Source organism: Nicotiana tabacum, chromosome 9 (genome assembly GCF_000715075.1).
Source record: "Nicotiana tabacum cultivar K326 chromosome 9, ASM71507v2, whole genome shotgun sequence".
Classification (NCBI taxonomy): domain Eukaryota; kingdom Viridiplantae; phylum Streptophyta; class Magnoliopsida; order Solanales; family Solanaceae; genus Nicotiana; species Nicotiana tabacum.
The window spans coordinates 107134448-107149219 of NC_134088.1; the positions used below are offsets into that span (position 1 = coordinate 107134448).

Genomic DNA, 14772 nt, shown 5'->3' on the forward strand with positions numbered 1-14772 from the left:
ATAATATGCTAGATTATAGAGCTCTTGCGTATAAACTTCAAGCATATTATGTTGGAATTCCAGCACACGAAAAATTTCAGCATAATATGGTGGATTATAGAGCTCTTTTGTATAAACTTCGAGCATATTATTTTGGAACTCCAACATAATATAAAATTCCAGCATATTTATGCTGAAATCTCATATGTAAAAAATTTGAACTCCAACATATTATGCTGGAATTTTTTCGGATTTGTAAGGGTGTTTTTATTCAAATTTTATTTTTTACATAAAAAAATGATTAAATTTCGATTACTTTTGAAATTTTGACTATTTCTCAATTACCAATTGTAAATCTGGCTATTCTATTTTTTCCCGGCATTTGGACCACTAGTTACTTAGACCATGGACCTGTAATTTGGGTCAAGACCAAGTGGGCGCTAAGACTAGTAGTTGTTTAGACCATGGGCCTGTGGATAGTTGGTTAACTGCAAGAGCAAATCTCATTGGTAGCCCGTCGGTAAAAACAATTATCATTCGTTAGCCATGAATTAAGTCATACAATTTATAGCCCCAAATAAATTATAATGGCTAGCCTAAATTTGCTCAAATACGGTAGATTTTATTGTCATCGAGGCGTTCCAATCTTCCACCAATCATATGCAAAATCAGTTGTCATCGGAAAGTGAGTTTTTGGCGTGTTTTGATTTGGTTTTTTGTTTGTTTAGGTTTTTGTTATTGCCGTCGCTGAGTGTCCATGGGTATGGTGTAACAGAGCAGAAGAATATGTTGGGGTTTGGTTTGGGTTTTTTGGTGGTTTTGTGAGATGGGGTTTTTCAGTGGAGTTGAGCAGAGAAATGAAGATTGTAAAGCTTCCATTTAGTAATTTGGAAGTATTTGAGAGAGTTAGAGAAGTAGACGATAGAGCGCAGGCTGTTCAGTGGAAATAAGATAACATAGATAATGGCGACTCAACTCAAATTAGCTTCAAAGAATCTGGAGATGAATGAGTGTGTGTTTGTATATGGAGATGAAAAAGAAAAACCTGGATATCATTGAATATTCATTATGCATAACCTTGAAATATATACAAAAATAGTCTGTTATACAAAAAATATATTAAATAGACTGTCACTATACAAAATATATACAAAATAGACTGTCACTATACAAAAATATACTAAATAGACTGTCACTATACAATTTATATACAATAGACTGTCACTATACAAAATTATATACAAAATAGACTGTCACTATACAAAATATATACTAAATAGACTGTCACTATACAAAAAATATATAAAATAGATTGTCACTATACAGAATGGACTGTTACTATATAAAAAATATACATATTAGACATTTCGGGCTATTAGATGTAATATGTTTGGGCCGGAGGGCCATTTTGTGTCAATGGACAAAAACATGGGCTATTAAAATTTTGATGGGCTATATAGGTTAGTTTTCTCTGACTGGAATGGTCAAGGGTTGGGTTTTGCTATTTGGTGAGCAATTTATGTAAAATACCCATCGAGCTTAAAATAATTATCCTTCTCCACCTATTTAAAAATTATTTAAGATATATACCTATTCAGTTAAAACTAATTACCTAACTTAGCTTAGCTTGATTTGGCTTGGCTTGGCTCGGCTCGATTCGGCTTGGCTCGGCTCGACTCGACTTGGCTTTACTTGTTTCGGCTTGGCTTGGCTTCGCTTGGTTCGGCTTGAAACAAAAAAGGAGAGTGAAGTGTAATACATTATTGATTTGTGTGATTTACATTTTATGCGTGAATTTTAATTTTGGAGTTATGTCATAAATAATAATACATATATACTATAAGATGAATATATACATGAGTTTCTTTTGCATATATTGTAATACCAAATCAGAAGGCTCAATTTTAGTATTACCAATAAATATGTATTCATTTCATATTGCACCCAAGGATGTGGCCTAGTGGTCAATGAAGTGGGTGAGAACCATGAGGTTTCAGGATCAAATCTCAGTAGATGCAATTACTAAGTGATTTCTTCCCATCTATCCAACCCTGTTGCTGGTGGGAGGTGTCAGGTATCCTGTGGAATTAGTCGAAGTGCGCGCAAGCTAGCCCGGACACCACAGTTGTAAAAAAAAAAAATTCATTCCACATTTAATATCGTATAAATAGTGCATAAATTTCTAAATAAGCTATGCATATTTTAGTTATACAGAAGTTTACACTATAAACTAAATATTATAATATTAGTTAGTTACCAATAATTTTATATCGAGAACCAAACATTAACGTATAGCCATATACTTGAAATTAATTTTCTTACATGCCAAATTAATTGGTGAAAATAGCATGTGTTAGTTATTTTTCGGACCGATAACTGAAAAATAATCAGCACTTGCAAAGTCATTGAAAAATAATTACTATTTTATGCGGAGATAAAATCTAGACAAAAATATCTAGCTGAAATACGAAAAGTTTCAGCATAATATGCTGAATTATAGAGCTATTACGTATAAACTTCCAGCATATTTTGTTGGAACTTTAGCACATTGTGAAATTCCAACGCATTATGATGGAATTTTTTCGGTTTTTTTAAGGGTATTTTTTTTAAAATTTTAATTTTACATGAAAAAATTACTAAATTTTGATTACTTTTGACATTGCGTATAATTTTTGATTAGTAGTTATAAATCAGTTTTTTTTTGATTAGTAGTTATAAATCAGGTTATTTTGTTTTTTTTTTAAATAAAGTTTACAGAGAAAATTGACAACTAAACTCAAAAGTAGAGGCCAAACTACCAATACTCCTTATTTACCCATCCAAAAACAAGCCGCCGTTTTGCTCCTCTCTAAAACCTTCCCTTAGCGACGCCACAAGCTCCACCACAGAGACCCTGAGCACTACACACTTCCAATGGGGCGAAAGCGAAGCAATAACGAAGATGGGGAGAGGGAAAACGAAGAAGAAAAACCCGTAAAAAAGATGAAAGAGAATAATGAGGGCAGAGAAAGCATGCGTCCTTCAATGATTAAAAACAAGGAGAAAAGATCAGCTGTTCATGCTAAGCTCAAGCATCAGAAGAAGCTTGATAAGCGTAAGAAAGCTAAAGCTCGGGAAGCTGCTGAGAAAAAAGCTCTTGAGCTAGGCGAGGAGGTAAGAAGCTGCTCAAAGTTACAATTTTTACTGTTTTTGGGTTTAGGGTTTTGGTGTTTTTACTGTTGAATGCATGAATGAACATTTTGGGGTTGTTTATTCATGCTAATTGATTAATGGGTCGATGTTATTTTTGTGACTAGGCCGTATAAATTTCGAAAATATTTGCCCTTTAGGGTTTAGTGTTTTGACTCTTGATTGTGGGGTTGAACATTTCGGCTTGTTTCTTGATGATAATTAGTTAATAGGTATATGAAATTTCTGTGATCTGACTGCCTAAATTCCAATATCCGGTTCTTAGGGTTATTTTTTTTTTTTTGGGTTAATTTTGATTTTCCGTTCAAGCATTCTGGGTTTATTTCTTAATGGTAATTAATTAATTGGTAGATGATATTTTTCTGAACAAGCTGCCTAAATTTCCAATTTCTTAGATTTTTTTTTGGGATTCTGGATAGTCCGGTTAAGCATATTGGGTTTGTTTTTTACCCGAACTAAATAATGGGTTGATGTAATTTTCGTGAACAGCCTCCACCGAAGATGGTACCTCGTACGATTGAGAATACAAGGGAGTTTGATGAGACTATCTGTAGACCTGATGATGAAGAGGTTTGCCCTTATGCTTGTTTGATTTTGCAAATTAACCAGGGCAAAAGATGTAGTTATGCATTCGAAGTTTTCCCATTAAAGATTTGGTGTTTTCTGTGATTTGGTTTGAAGCTATTTGCTGGCAATGATGTTGATGAATTTAGTGCAATTCTGAGGAAGGAGCGTGATCCGAAAATATTGATTACTACATCCCGTTACAATTCTACAGTAAGCCTGTATTTTGTGTTTCCCTATTGCTTTTATAGTTGATTTGGTTTTGAACTTAATTCAACACATAATTGGCCATTCCATTTTGCAGAGAGGACCAGCATTTGTTTCTGATCTTATTTCTGTGATTCCAAATGCTCATTACTACAAACGAGGGACGTATGACTTGAAAAAGGTTCTTACTTGCGTTTTTCCTTTTCTCTTTCCGTTTTTTATCTTGCTTGGTGGTATTGTCATATTGACACCCCTTATACTATTCAAAGCAAAGAAGTTGTTTCACTGTACTAGTTTAAAATTTTCATTGCTTCTCTAACTTATTGCAGATTGTCCAATATGCAAATGAGAAGGAGTTTTCATCTATTGTTGTAGTCCACACTAATCGCCGTGAACCAGGTTTGATTCCTTTAAGAATAGCTATAGATTGTACTTCTGCCTTTGTCAGTCTGGATTGCCAGCTTGTGATCTATACCAGCAATCTGATCCATTTTTTTATATTCTTTCTTTAGATGCTCTTCTCATTATTGGCTTACCTGATGGACCTACTGCTCATTTCAAGCTTTCAAAGCTCATGCTACGGAAGGATATCAAGGTTTGGTAGTTCTCCTTCTAAACAGATCCTTTCCCCCCCACCTTCCCTAAAAATGGAGGAAAAGAGTAGGAATGTTGGGTCGCTAACAAACTTATACTTTGATGTAAATGCTGCTGGTATAGTTGTACTTTGCGCTACAGGTTACAATTTTATTAGATTCATACAACAGAATCGGACAAGCGTGAGCTGGCCTTGACGATACTAGTCCATAATTTATATTTTGGCGTCAACTGAGTTGTATGAGTTAAATCAAGATATGGAGTTATCTGGCCTCTTAGAAATCACTTAACATTTTCAAACAGACAATGCTGTGTCTGATTTTCATGTGGATTTTTAGTCCTCCAACCACCTCCATGAATCCGTATTTCTCCGTGGTTACTCCTTCCATAGTTCGTCTGTCTTTCTCTGTCATAAATCTGCACATCCACTTACAAGCTTTTTCTTATGCACTCAGATCTTTCATGCCGAGCCCTCCCCTTCTCTTAGAGGAATTATTTAGGACTTGCTCTCTTTATCAAAAGTGGTACTAGGTTATTTCGGATTTCTGCTAGAAGGATCCCACATGAGAATGTGAAAGTAGGGTGCATTCTTTTCTGTTTCTTGGCATTGAGGTTTCTTTTCTTAGTTTGTAGCAACATCTAGGTCATTCATTGTTTGTATACGTATAGTAACATCCCTTCTATTTTTTCTTGGGGATGAGGCATAATTTTTTGTAAGTGAACTGTCACTAAGAAAGTCCTTTTCTCACAATGATTCTAGTGCTGAGATTTGTGTGAATCTAAATATAACTTAGAAATGTTGCAAGTGAGTAATGTTGAATTAGTCAATGAATGTGGTTAATTTGAAGCAGGATGTATAGCTAGTAGGTGTACGACTAACCACTCCTATATTGCTTGCAGAATCATGGAAAGCCAACTAGTCACAAGCCTGAGCTGGTTTTGACCAATTTCACAACGCGTTTGGGGCATCGAGTTGGGAGGTAGAGTTTCTATGATTTTCCAGGATTATTTATAATCCTCATATTTGTTTTCAGAGACGGAGTATCAAGATATTTCAAACATTGATATAGTTTTGACAGATTTTACTGGTGAATAGATAGAAATAAGATGAAAATACTCTGAGAAACTTTAGGTATATGCGATTACCTAGGCTAATGTATGTGTCTGTTGATTTTGTTCATTTAGGATGATACAGTCACTTTTCCCACAAGACCCTGAATTTCGTGGCCGTCGAGTTGTGACCTTTCACAACCAACGTGATTTTATATTCTTTCGCCATCACCGGTATGTCCTCATTACTCTTGTGTGATACTGTGATATGCTTCAGTTTCTAAATTTGAACAGTAAGACTCGTGCTAACATGTTTTGCCAATAACCTTATTCCCTTTTGCGAAGCTACATTTTTGAAACCAAAGAGGGCAAACAGACAGAATCAAAAGGTAAGAAAAGCAAGGATGCGAAGAACCCACAGGAAAGGACAATTGCCCGTCTGCAGGTTGGTGGTTCTGATTCTACTGCATTGGTTTTAGGAATTCAATGTTATTTTAAATACCTTAGGACTCTTTCCAACCTTGAATGGAGGCTGGTCACATCTGATGGGTCCGTTCTAGATAAAGGATGACAAATCTTTGATGTTGGATTGGAAAGGAACAAGTATCTTTTCTTGTAATACTCTCATGGATTTCTGCTGTAGTCAGTGTTGTCAAAGGCGAAAGGCTCTAAAAGGCGCTCTAGGTCTATTGAGGCTTTAAGCTTAAAGCGCAACTAAAGTGCAGGCTTTAGTAAAAAAGACGCAGTGAAGGAAAAAATAAAAAATATACATGTAATTTAAGAAAAAAGAAACAAATTCATTCCTAATGTCTTCCTCAACAACTAATACACTTAGTTGCCAATTATATATGTTTTTTAGTACCACTCAACTCAAGATAGAACTCATGGGCAATGAGGCCCACGCCTCAGGGCCTTGCCTATACTGAAGCGCATCTTAAGCAAGGCGATGCACCCTCCCTGAGCTTTTTTGAGCTTTAGGGCTTAAGTGTGCCTTAAATGAGCCTTTGACAACACTGGGCCTGTAGTTAAACAAGCCTAGGTAGAGTTGGTCTTTCTGGAAACTGAGAGAAATTCTTGCTCTAAAGGAAAGAACTTAATGGAGGGGAAACCAACAGAGCTGTTGTTTAATATCTCTAAGAAGAATTTTGCATTGACATAAAATTGTTAAGTTGCTGCAGGAGTAGTTACGTTCATAGTTTGTACAGCTAACGACCTATATGTAGCCACTTCAAGCCTAAATCAGACAAGGATTTCTAGTCGCTGTCCTAATGAATGAAAGAGATTCAATCATGTTATATCCAATTAACTAAGAATATTGATTGAACAAAGGAATCCGTGAAACAACTTTGCAATTAGCTAAAAATGGAGTCCCAAGTTTAAATCTTGTCCTTTTCCTTTCCTTTGGGCCTGAGGGGAGGGTGTGAACTGATATCATCTCTTATTTGGTCTTTGTTTTGTCCTTCTATCTGTCAGAGCTAGGCGGTAACATTTTGGATGGACATAGGTTTTCACCTGCTTTTACTTTTTCTTGTATACCAGCTTCCAGCAATGGACATATAGCCTGACGTTGATTTGGCGATTTACGATTTACAGGAATGTGGTCCTCGATTTACTCTCAAGTTAATAAGTCTCCAGCATGGTACTTTTGATACTCAGGGTGGGGAATATGAATGGGTTCACAAGGTAATCCATGTCGAAGAAATCACTGCAGTTTATATAAACTTTTAAACTGGTGCTTGTGCTTTTCGGTACTTGTAATGAATTCTGATACTTTGTTGTTCACAATAAATTCTCTAATCCAAGCTTGTTTTATATCAGCCGGAGATGGATACAAGTCGACGGAGATTTTTCTTGTGACATGCTTGGGAATTTTTTGTTGGAATTTCAAGGTTTGTGGATCCGTACCATGCAAAAGAAGAATATCGACTCTCTGAGGAAGAAGTTCACTATGAAAATTTTGCTCTTTTATTTAGTATTTTCTTTGGGTGGGGGAGCTTTTATGGACTATCTCCTACTGTAATTTGTTAATTAGAAAGGTTAGGTTTTAGTCTTTGTTTTCACAATTACGTAAGTTGTATGTGACCTTGAGCGTCACAATGGTTAATTTTAAGGGTGCTGATATGAAGGTTTATTCCTTGTGAAGAAAAGTCATCTCAGTGATACTTTTTGAGTTAGTTTAAAGTTAATGATGTAATTCTGAACGAGCATTATATAATATATTTTGGTAGAGGTTCATCAAATGAAATATGCAAAGTAGTACTATGATAATAATTTTTAAGAGAATTTGGAAACAAATATGTACTGTTAAACTTACTCGAATTCCCTAGTCTCCCCTTTCATACTAATTATTTCCTCTTTGGGAAATAACAAATGGGAAGCTAAATACCAACCAACAAAAGTAGTAACTGAGAATTACTTACCAAAAAATTTGAGAATTACATATTAGACAACCCTCGGGTAGCATATTTCTTAGATAGAATAATCGTATAAATGGAAATGCATAACGTCTTTATATTGAGACATAAGTCCTACAAAATAGTTCATGCCTTTTAGCACCTCTCTTGGAAATGCAAACTATAATAATCACTTCAATACATCATTTGGTCCCTATTTTATTCTCTGAATGTGACCTGCATATATTGCTCCTACATTACCTTTTAACATTACAAGTTAAAGAACTTTTGACCTGAGTAAATAACCCTGACAACAGGTACAACCTTTCCAATAGATGCGAATTGAAGAAGCCTCTGCTAACAATTTTTGCTCATGCTTCAGTAGTAAGACTCTTACTGGTGGCCAATAGGCTTTTTTCTACGAGCACCTAACAAGAGAAAAACCAAAACACATCATAAAAGGAGAACGGTTTCGTGATATCACATACATACAAGATTACCTGACTAAGGTAGTAACTAGTGCTAGGGGAGCCAGAGATATTAGAAACATTGAAACATTAAGGGAAGGGAAACAAGAGAAGAATACATGAAGAAGAAAGTTAGCACTTTTGAGATGATTATACACTATAACCGAGCTCTGTGATTTGAAATCTCTTCACACTTAACATATCTTTTCTACCATCCAACACACGTAAGGGGTTGTTTGGTTAACATAAAATTTTGGTCATACAAGAAAAATAAGTGCCGCATAACTTAATGCAGCAGCTCATTGGCCTTACTGAAATCCGCCATTGTTATACACACATAAGTTATGCGGAATTCTATATATATTTTCTGCGTGATAGATGTGGAATAAGAATACATGTATTAGCAATCTAAGCTGCTCGGACACGGGTGTGGGCCCGACACGGGTGCAGATCTAGAGGTCGGATCCTTCGAGATGTAAATTCTAAGATTCGGGAATATGGATCCTAGTACGGATACGGATGGGGGATCCAGTTAAAAACAATTTAAAAATAATAATATAAAAATATCTCTAAATTATGAGAAATTTTGTGGAATACTTAGCTTGTAAAGTGTGAATTTCTTTATTCTCAAGTTGTAGATAAGTAAAGTATTGATTTCCTAGATAATGTATGCTATTTTCTTTAGATTTACCCTAGTTTTAGTTCTGATTTCGGGAATCAAATTGTATCTCGTCTCGAATTTTTCTGTCTGATGTGGTCAAAGTATCCAAAATTATTTAACCAGATCCCATACCCACACCCATACTAGTGTCGTGTCACGGGTACGGCACCTAAACTGCCATGTCGAAGCAACTTAGTTAGCAATACATGCAAAAGAGTAACTGAAGTCCAAAAAGCCTTGCTCCACATAGCAATCCCTGTATTATTCTTCACCCGGTAACAATCGCTATACTACTATCCACCGCATAAGCAATTTCTGCATTATAAACCCTGCATAACTAGTTCGCAAACTAAACAACCCCTAAACGTATTAAGACGTTTAGATACTTCGGCTCATACACAGCGTAGAAGCTTAATAGTCCTCATGATGAAAGAATGGAAAAGCTTAATCACTTGACTTTGAGGAACTAAAGCTGGGCTTGCTTATAATTTTCTAGCATATAAACAAATCATGTTTGCAAATTAGGGACCTCGGTGTTCTCCAATGGCGTACTCAACTTTTTGGGTTAATGTCAGTATATCTAACAGTTTCTATATTTTGAACTCATTTTGAAAAACGTTAAAATCCAATAAGGATTTCTATGTATTTCAGATAGATAAAGTAGATAATAGGCAACATAAGAGCAACTCATTCTAAAACAAAAAGCTTTTCCAAGGAAAGCTGAATACACCATTCATGCAGATGCAGATACACCATTCACTGTGGTAACATCTCTATGTATCAGTTCGGAAAATGAAATACAGATATGATGAAGAGCATATGCAGATACTTAGTTACTTTCATTGTTATATACACAGCCAGTCTTAATAGTGATGTACAGATGGTGGTAGGCGCATATTCAATGTTTATTGAACTCAATTTCTTTACACCATGCAACATACTAAAAAATCTAAAGCTCAGTGTGAAGTTTGTATGTAGTTGATGAAAGAACAATAGATAATCAGCAACACATCAGCACACTCCCACTGAACACCAACACCAAACAATTTCACATGCATGAATCCAACTAAATTAACTGAAAAGTACCATTGGAAATTATAATATAACTTGGGACAGCCCAAAGCCTGAGAGAAGAAGTTACCCTCTCAGAACCTTACCAGCAGAGCTCTTGCTCCAAAGCACCTGACTATCGATGGTAGTAAGATGTTCATCATCAAGTCGCTTCCATGTTTTAATAGATTTGACAGCTCCCCACCCTCCTTTCCCTGTTTTCTCCAAAGATACTGCTACCACCCTTGCCCTCCTTGACCACCCAGCCTTCCCGTAAGCGTGATATCCAAAGCCTCCAGCATAGCAAAGATTTATGTCCATCAACTTTCCACAAAAATCATTTATGTGGTCATGGCCTGTGAATACGGCCTTTACATCACCAGCTTCCACCATAGTGGTGAAGAAGCCTGAATTTATTGAAGCAGAGCTTATGCCTTCTTGTCTAACCCCTGTGAAGTTTGATGAGTCAAAGCTTGCATATTCAGGCAGCGGAATATGAAAGTAGGCAAGGCCTGGAGCAGGAGCCTTCTTAGCACTTGAATTGTACATGTAAGTTTTCTGCATTTGAAAGGTTACGTGAATTAGTTTAGCTGCTCACAAGTCTGAGCTACAGTGCCTAATAGTGATCAATATAACAGCACAGAACTAAAGGCTTCAGACATTTTGGCAGCACAAGTTCTGGTACCTTAAGCTTCTTAGATGTGCGTTGAAACCAAAGCTGTTGAGAAGGTTTAATCCAACCATAACCAGGGATCCTGGATGGGACAGTAGAGTAGTCTCCACTGTCAAGGAAATATAGATTGAGAACGGATTTATTAGCCAGCTCGGAACCCTCAGTCCCATGGACTTCCAAATTATAATTTCCAAAACCATCAATATCTGGAAATTCACGAGGATTCAGCTGAGATAAAGTATTTTTCATGCCAACAATATGTTTCATTACGCCTTCCCTCGAAAGTGTAGATTCTTGGTCATGATTTCCTAGTATAGCAGCCCATGGTATGTTTGAAGAAATTGCAGGAGCAAAGGCAGCATCCATGGATTTAGCAGCGTCCGTGGCATCATATCCGAAAATGTTGTCCCCTGCATCAGGTAAGTTTATATTTGGTTCAGTTACCTCTTAGGATTGGTATTGAAACAACCAGCAAAAGATGACTTTTTAAGTCCTTAGATTTCAGCAAGAATTTGAAATGACTGTTGTAGAAAATGATTGTTCTATACATAAGGTAATGTTAGTGGCTCAATAAGTGATCTCAAACGTGAGATTTATTTAGGATTAAACTTATGTCCACTGTTTCAAAAAATTTTCTCTAAACTCTGTCATAGTCAAACAACATCACATAAAATTGTCCGATATAGAACAGATCAGGTTTACTTGTCCATAATTTAAGTCGGTTCACGTATGAATACAAAGCCAAATGTGTACAAACAACAGAAATAGAGAGAGAGAGAGAGAGAGTGTGTGTGTGTGTGTATTACCGGTGAAAACAATGAGATGAGGTTTCTCGGCATGAATCATACGGAGAATGAAAACAGTAGTATTGAGATCGGAACAGGAAGACATCTGCTGCGGCAACACATCCTCACACAGCGTTGATTTTCCATTTCCGTAATGCATATCCGCCACCTGCAGTATCCTAAATTCTCCATTTTTGCTATCGAATCTTAACTTCTGTTGCGGATTATTCTCTCCAGAAGCTTCAAGCAGCTGAAATGAGCTGAGAAATATTAGCACTAGAAACAGTTTTACAAAAAACTCCATAGAAAAATGAAATGAATTGCGGAAAAGAGAGAGGGTAGTGTACAGATAATAAGGGCGAGGTAGTTCTTCTTTATAATGAAGGTTGTAGGAGTAATAAATACGGCTATAATTTTCTCGAGTTAATAAATGATCACGAGATGTTTTTTTGTCTGATTCGCGTGACTCGACGACTTGTTTCTGATTCCTTGGAATTATCCTTCTCCTGAAATTCTCCATCTTGTCAGTTTACCCGTTTTGAATGTGGTCAAGGTCGTGGTGTATACAGGTATACATGTAAAATCGAGCCCACTGAGCATTTCGATTTCCCGGCAAGGCAAACAGAGTAGAAACGTGACCGTAAGGAATCAGAGTCAGAGCGAGGAGCCCCTCGTATCGGGGCTCGAGCAAAACGACCGCCTTCAGGGGCATCGGGACCACCGGTTCAAGCCTCAAGACTTTGGAGAGCATTACCGAACAACTGCACACAACTAACAAAGGGCCGTGATGTCCATGCCAACCGGATATCACAACGTGAATCTCGGCACGTATTGGCGGAAAATCAGTGATTAGCGAAATGGAAGATTTTTATCAATCTTAGAATTGTATTTAGGGTAAAACTCCCCTACTATATAAACGGGAAGCTTATTATTCATAGGATACATTGTAACACACATATCAAGGCAATTTACTTCTATTCTCTCTGTTATTCAAAGTTCTTATTTTTGTTCATAAGTTCTTTGTAAGTACAAGCCCAGAATCGAAGGGACGTTCCTCATTGAGCCATTAATCGAGCCCGGGATCACTCTTATTATTGGTTTAGCCATTTATTACGTCTTTTATTTGTTTAATCTAACGTCATTAATCAGTTGCATTGAATTAATCCACGTATGCTTAAAATCACATATAAATTCAATTGTTATCCATAAATATGTGGTCTTCTGGGAAGGGTAAATTAGTAACTAAGGGAGGATGGTAAAGATGAAGGTGTAGGCGAGATCCTTTGAATGTGGTGATTTTTGAGTGAAACTTTTATGTATCTTTTTGTGAAGGGTCGTGAAAATGAGAAGTGGTAGCGGAGTAACAATGGTCTTTTGAGTACTAATTCCTCTTTTCACTTTTACTTGTCCAATATTTTAAAAATAAATTTTTATTTTTAATTATCACTTTTAGAATATCAAGAGAATATAATTTCTTTTTTTCCTGTTATACTCATAGTATTAATTACTTATTTCAAATCATTTCCTCAAATCCATTAAAAATATTCATCAATTAATATGGGTATCATGATAAATTATACACTTCATTTATTATTTCTTAAGGGGAATGCAAAGTCCATGGCGGACAAGTAAAAGTGAACGGAGGGAGTAATATATTTGAAAGTAGAGAATCAATTTGTGATGATAATCGATTTAGAGGGATGCATAATGGTGACTGAGGAAATTGATGGTCAAATTTTAATTATTTCCTAAAATTTAGGGGCAAATTTGGACTTCTTTATTCAAAGACAAATTTGGTCATCTTTTCATATTACACATGCTAAAAAGTTTATGCCGTTAGTTAAAAGGATAAATCTAGCATACTTTCATGAAAACAAGGTTATATATGAAGGATTTTTCAAAGTTCATGGCCAAATTAGGAACTTTTTGGTAATAAAGGTAGTTCATCAGTCTATTTTATATGACATATTTTTCTTTTTAGCTGTCTTAACAAAAATAATACTATCTTTTTTTATTTAGAAGCAACTTAACTTATAAAAATTTTATTTTATTTTTAATAAAATAATTTATAATAACACAAATATTTAGAATTTATTTTAGACTATCAATTCAAAAGTTTTTTCCCTCATAAATTTCATGCCTAGTAGAATTCCTCACATTGGAATAAACGCATTAGTACTTACTACTTAGTACTCCCTCCGGTCCACTTTATGATTTTTGACTCTTTTTTACATACTAGTTCTAGGGTACGCGTGCAATTGCACGTGTACCCTATATCATTGAGCATAATTTTTTTAAAATAACATTTCTAGATATTATATTAAAATATATTCGAGTTTTAAAATAAAATTTAAAGGAAAAAAGATTCAAATTTTTAAAAATAATGAATGTTAAACTCAATAGAAGTCCTCGAATCAGAAGCAACAAAGTCGATCCATCATGTATTATATCATAATTTATCATTAGTTACATCACATTGTGCATGAATTTCTTTATCTTATTTCGTGTCATAATCCCTCCGTATGTCTATTGGTTTGAAATATTACAAATTTTATGTTATTTGTTCTATCAAATTTCGACAACACAAAAAAAATAAAAGAAAAGTACATACATAAAATATAATTTATACGTAGTAGAGAATTATTTATAAGACAAAAATATTTGCGGAAAAATACTTTCGTGAGAAGGAGTTATGTTTGGTAACCAAACATGAGAAAATATATTTTATAATAGTCATTAGAGATAAAGGAATAGTTGTAAACTTTTAAATTTTATATTCTTATCCAATATGTAATTGTTGTGTTCAATTCAAGTTTTAATCATTTAGCTGTATAATAATTCTACTTTAATAATTCTCTATAAGTATTTATAATAATCTCCAACAATGGACGTTGGTATCCATAATTACCAAGTATTCTTTATGAGACTTTGTGTTGAAATAGACTAATTTTTCAATGGACTAATATTCATAGTTGTATTCTTTCGGTTTATTCTTACTTCAATATGGAATATATTTTTTTAATAAGAAAAGGATTTATATAAAGTCCTAAATATTAGGACTTCCTATATAATTTCAGAAAGGAAAGAATTTATAATCAAAAACTTAGTTGATTTCAATATCCTAAATATTAGGATTGTAACTTAAATTACAATTGTGTCC

The 14772-nt window shown here is 35.1% G+C and overlaps 2 protein-coding genes across 2 annotated transcripts; one reads left to right on the top strand and one right to left on the bottom strand.

Moving 5' to 3' along the window:
• The first annotated feature begins 2751 nt into the window (after window positions 1-2751).
• LOC107817240 (uncharacterized) lies at window positions 2752-7823 on the top strand. Its single transcript, XM_016643036.2, has 11 exons — window positions 2752-3132; window positions 3658-3738; window positions 3850-3945; window positions 4037-4120; window positions 4269-4338; window positions 4452-4534; window positions 5434-5513; window positions 5719-5817; window positions 5929-6028; window positions 7177-7266; window positions 7402-7823. Exons 1-11 carry the CDS (start codon window positions 2893-2895, stop codon window positions 7438-7440), a joined length of 1062 nt encoding a protein of 353 aa, XP_016498522.1. The 5' UTR covers window positions 2752-2892; the 3' UTR covers window positions 7441-7823.
• A 225-nt stretch (window positions 7824-8048) lies between these two features.
• On the bottom strand, window positions 8049-11989 carry LOC107817242 (putative inactive purple acid phosphatase 29). Its single transcript, XM_016643037.2, has 4 exons — window positions 11634-11989; window positions 10840-11237; window positions 10262-10712; window positions 8049-8404 (listed from the first exon to the last, which is right to left on the bottom strand). The coding sequence occupies exons 1-4, from the start codon at window positions 11914-11916 to the stop codon at window positions 8370-8372; spliced, it is 1167 nt and encodes a 388-aa protein (XP_016498523.1). The 5' UTR covers window positions 11917-11989; the 3' UTR covers window positions 8049-8369.
• Between the last annotated feature and the right edge of the window lie 2783 nt (window positions 11990-14772).

Coding starts and splice junctions, on each gene's coding strand:
- LOC107817240 (XM_016643036.2), top strand. CDS start 2,893: ATGGGGCGAAAGCGAAGCAATAACGAAGATGGGGAGAGGGAAAACGAA. Junction 4,535..5,433: donor TGCTACGGAAGGATATCAAG/GTTTGGTAGTTC, acceptor TATTGCTTGCAG/AATCATGGAAAGCCAACTAG. Junction 5,818..5,928: donor ATATTCTTTCGCCATCACCG/GTATGTCCTCAT, acceptor CCTTTTGCGAAG/CTACATTTTTGAAACCAAAG.
- LOC107817242 (XM_016643037.2), bottom strand. CDS start 11,916: ATGGAGTTTTTTGTAAAACTGTTTCTAGTGCTAATATTTCTCAGCTCA. Junction 11,238..11,633: donor TCATCTCATTGTTTTCACCG/GTAATACACACA, acceptor TACCTGATGCAG/GGGACAACATTTTCGGATAT. Junction 10,713..10,839: donor GCACATCTAAGAAGCTTAAG/GTACCAGAACTT, acceptor TTTCAAATGCAG/AAAACTTACATGTACAATTC.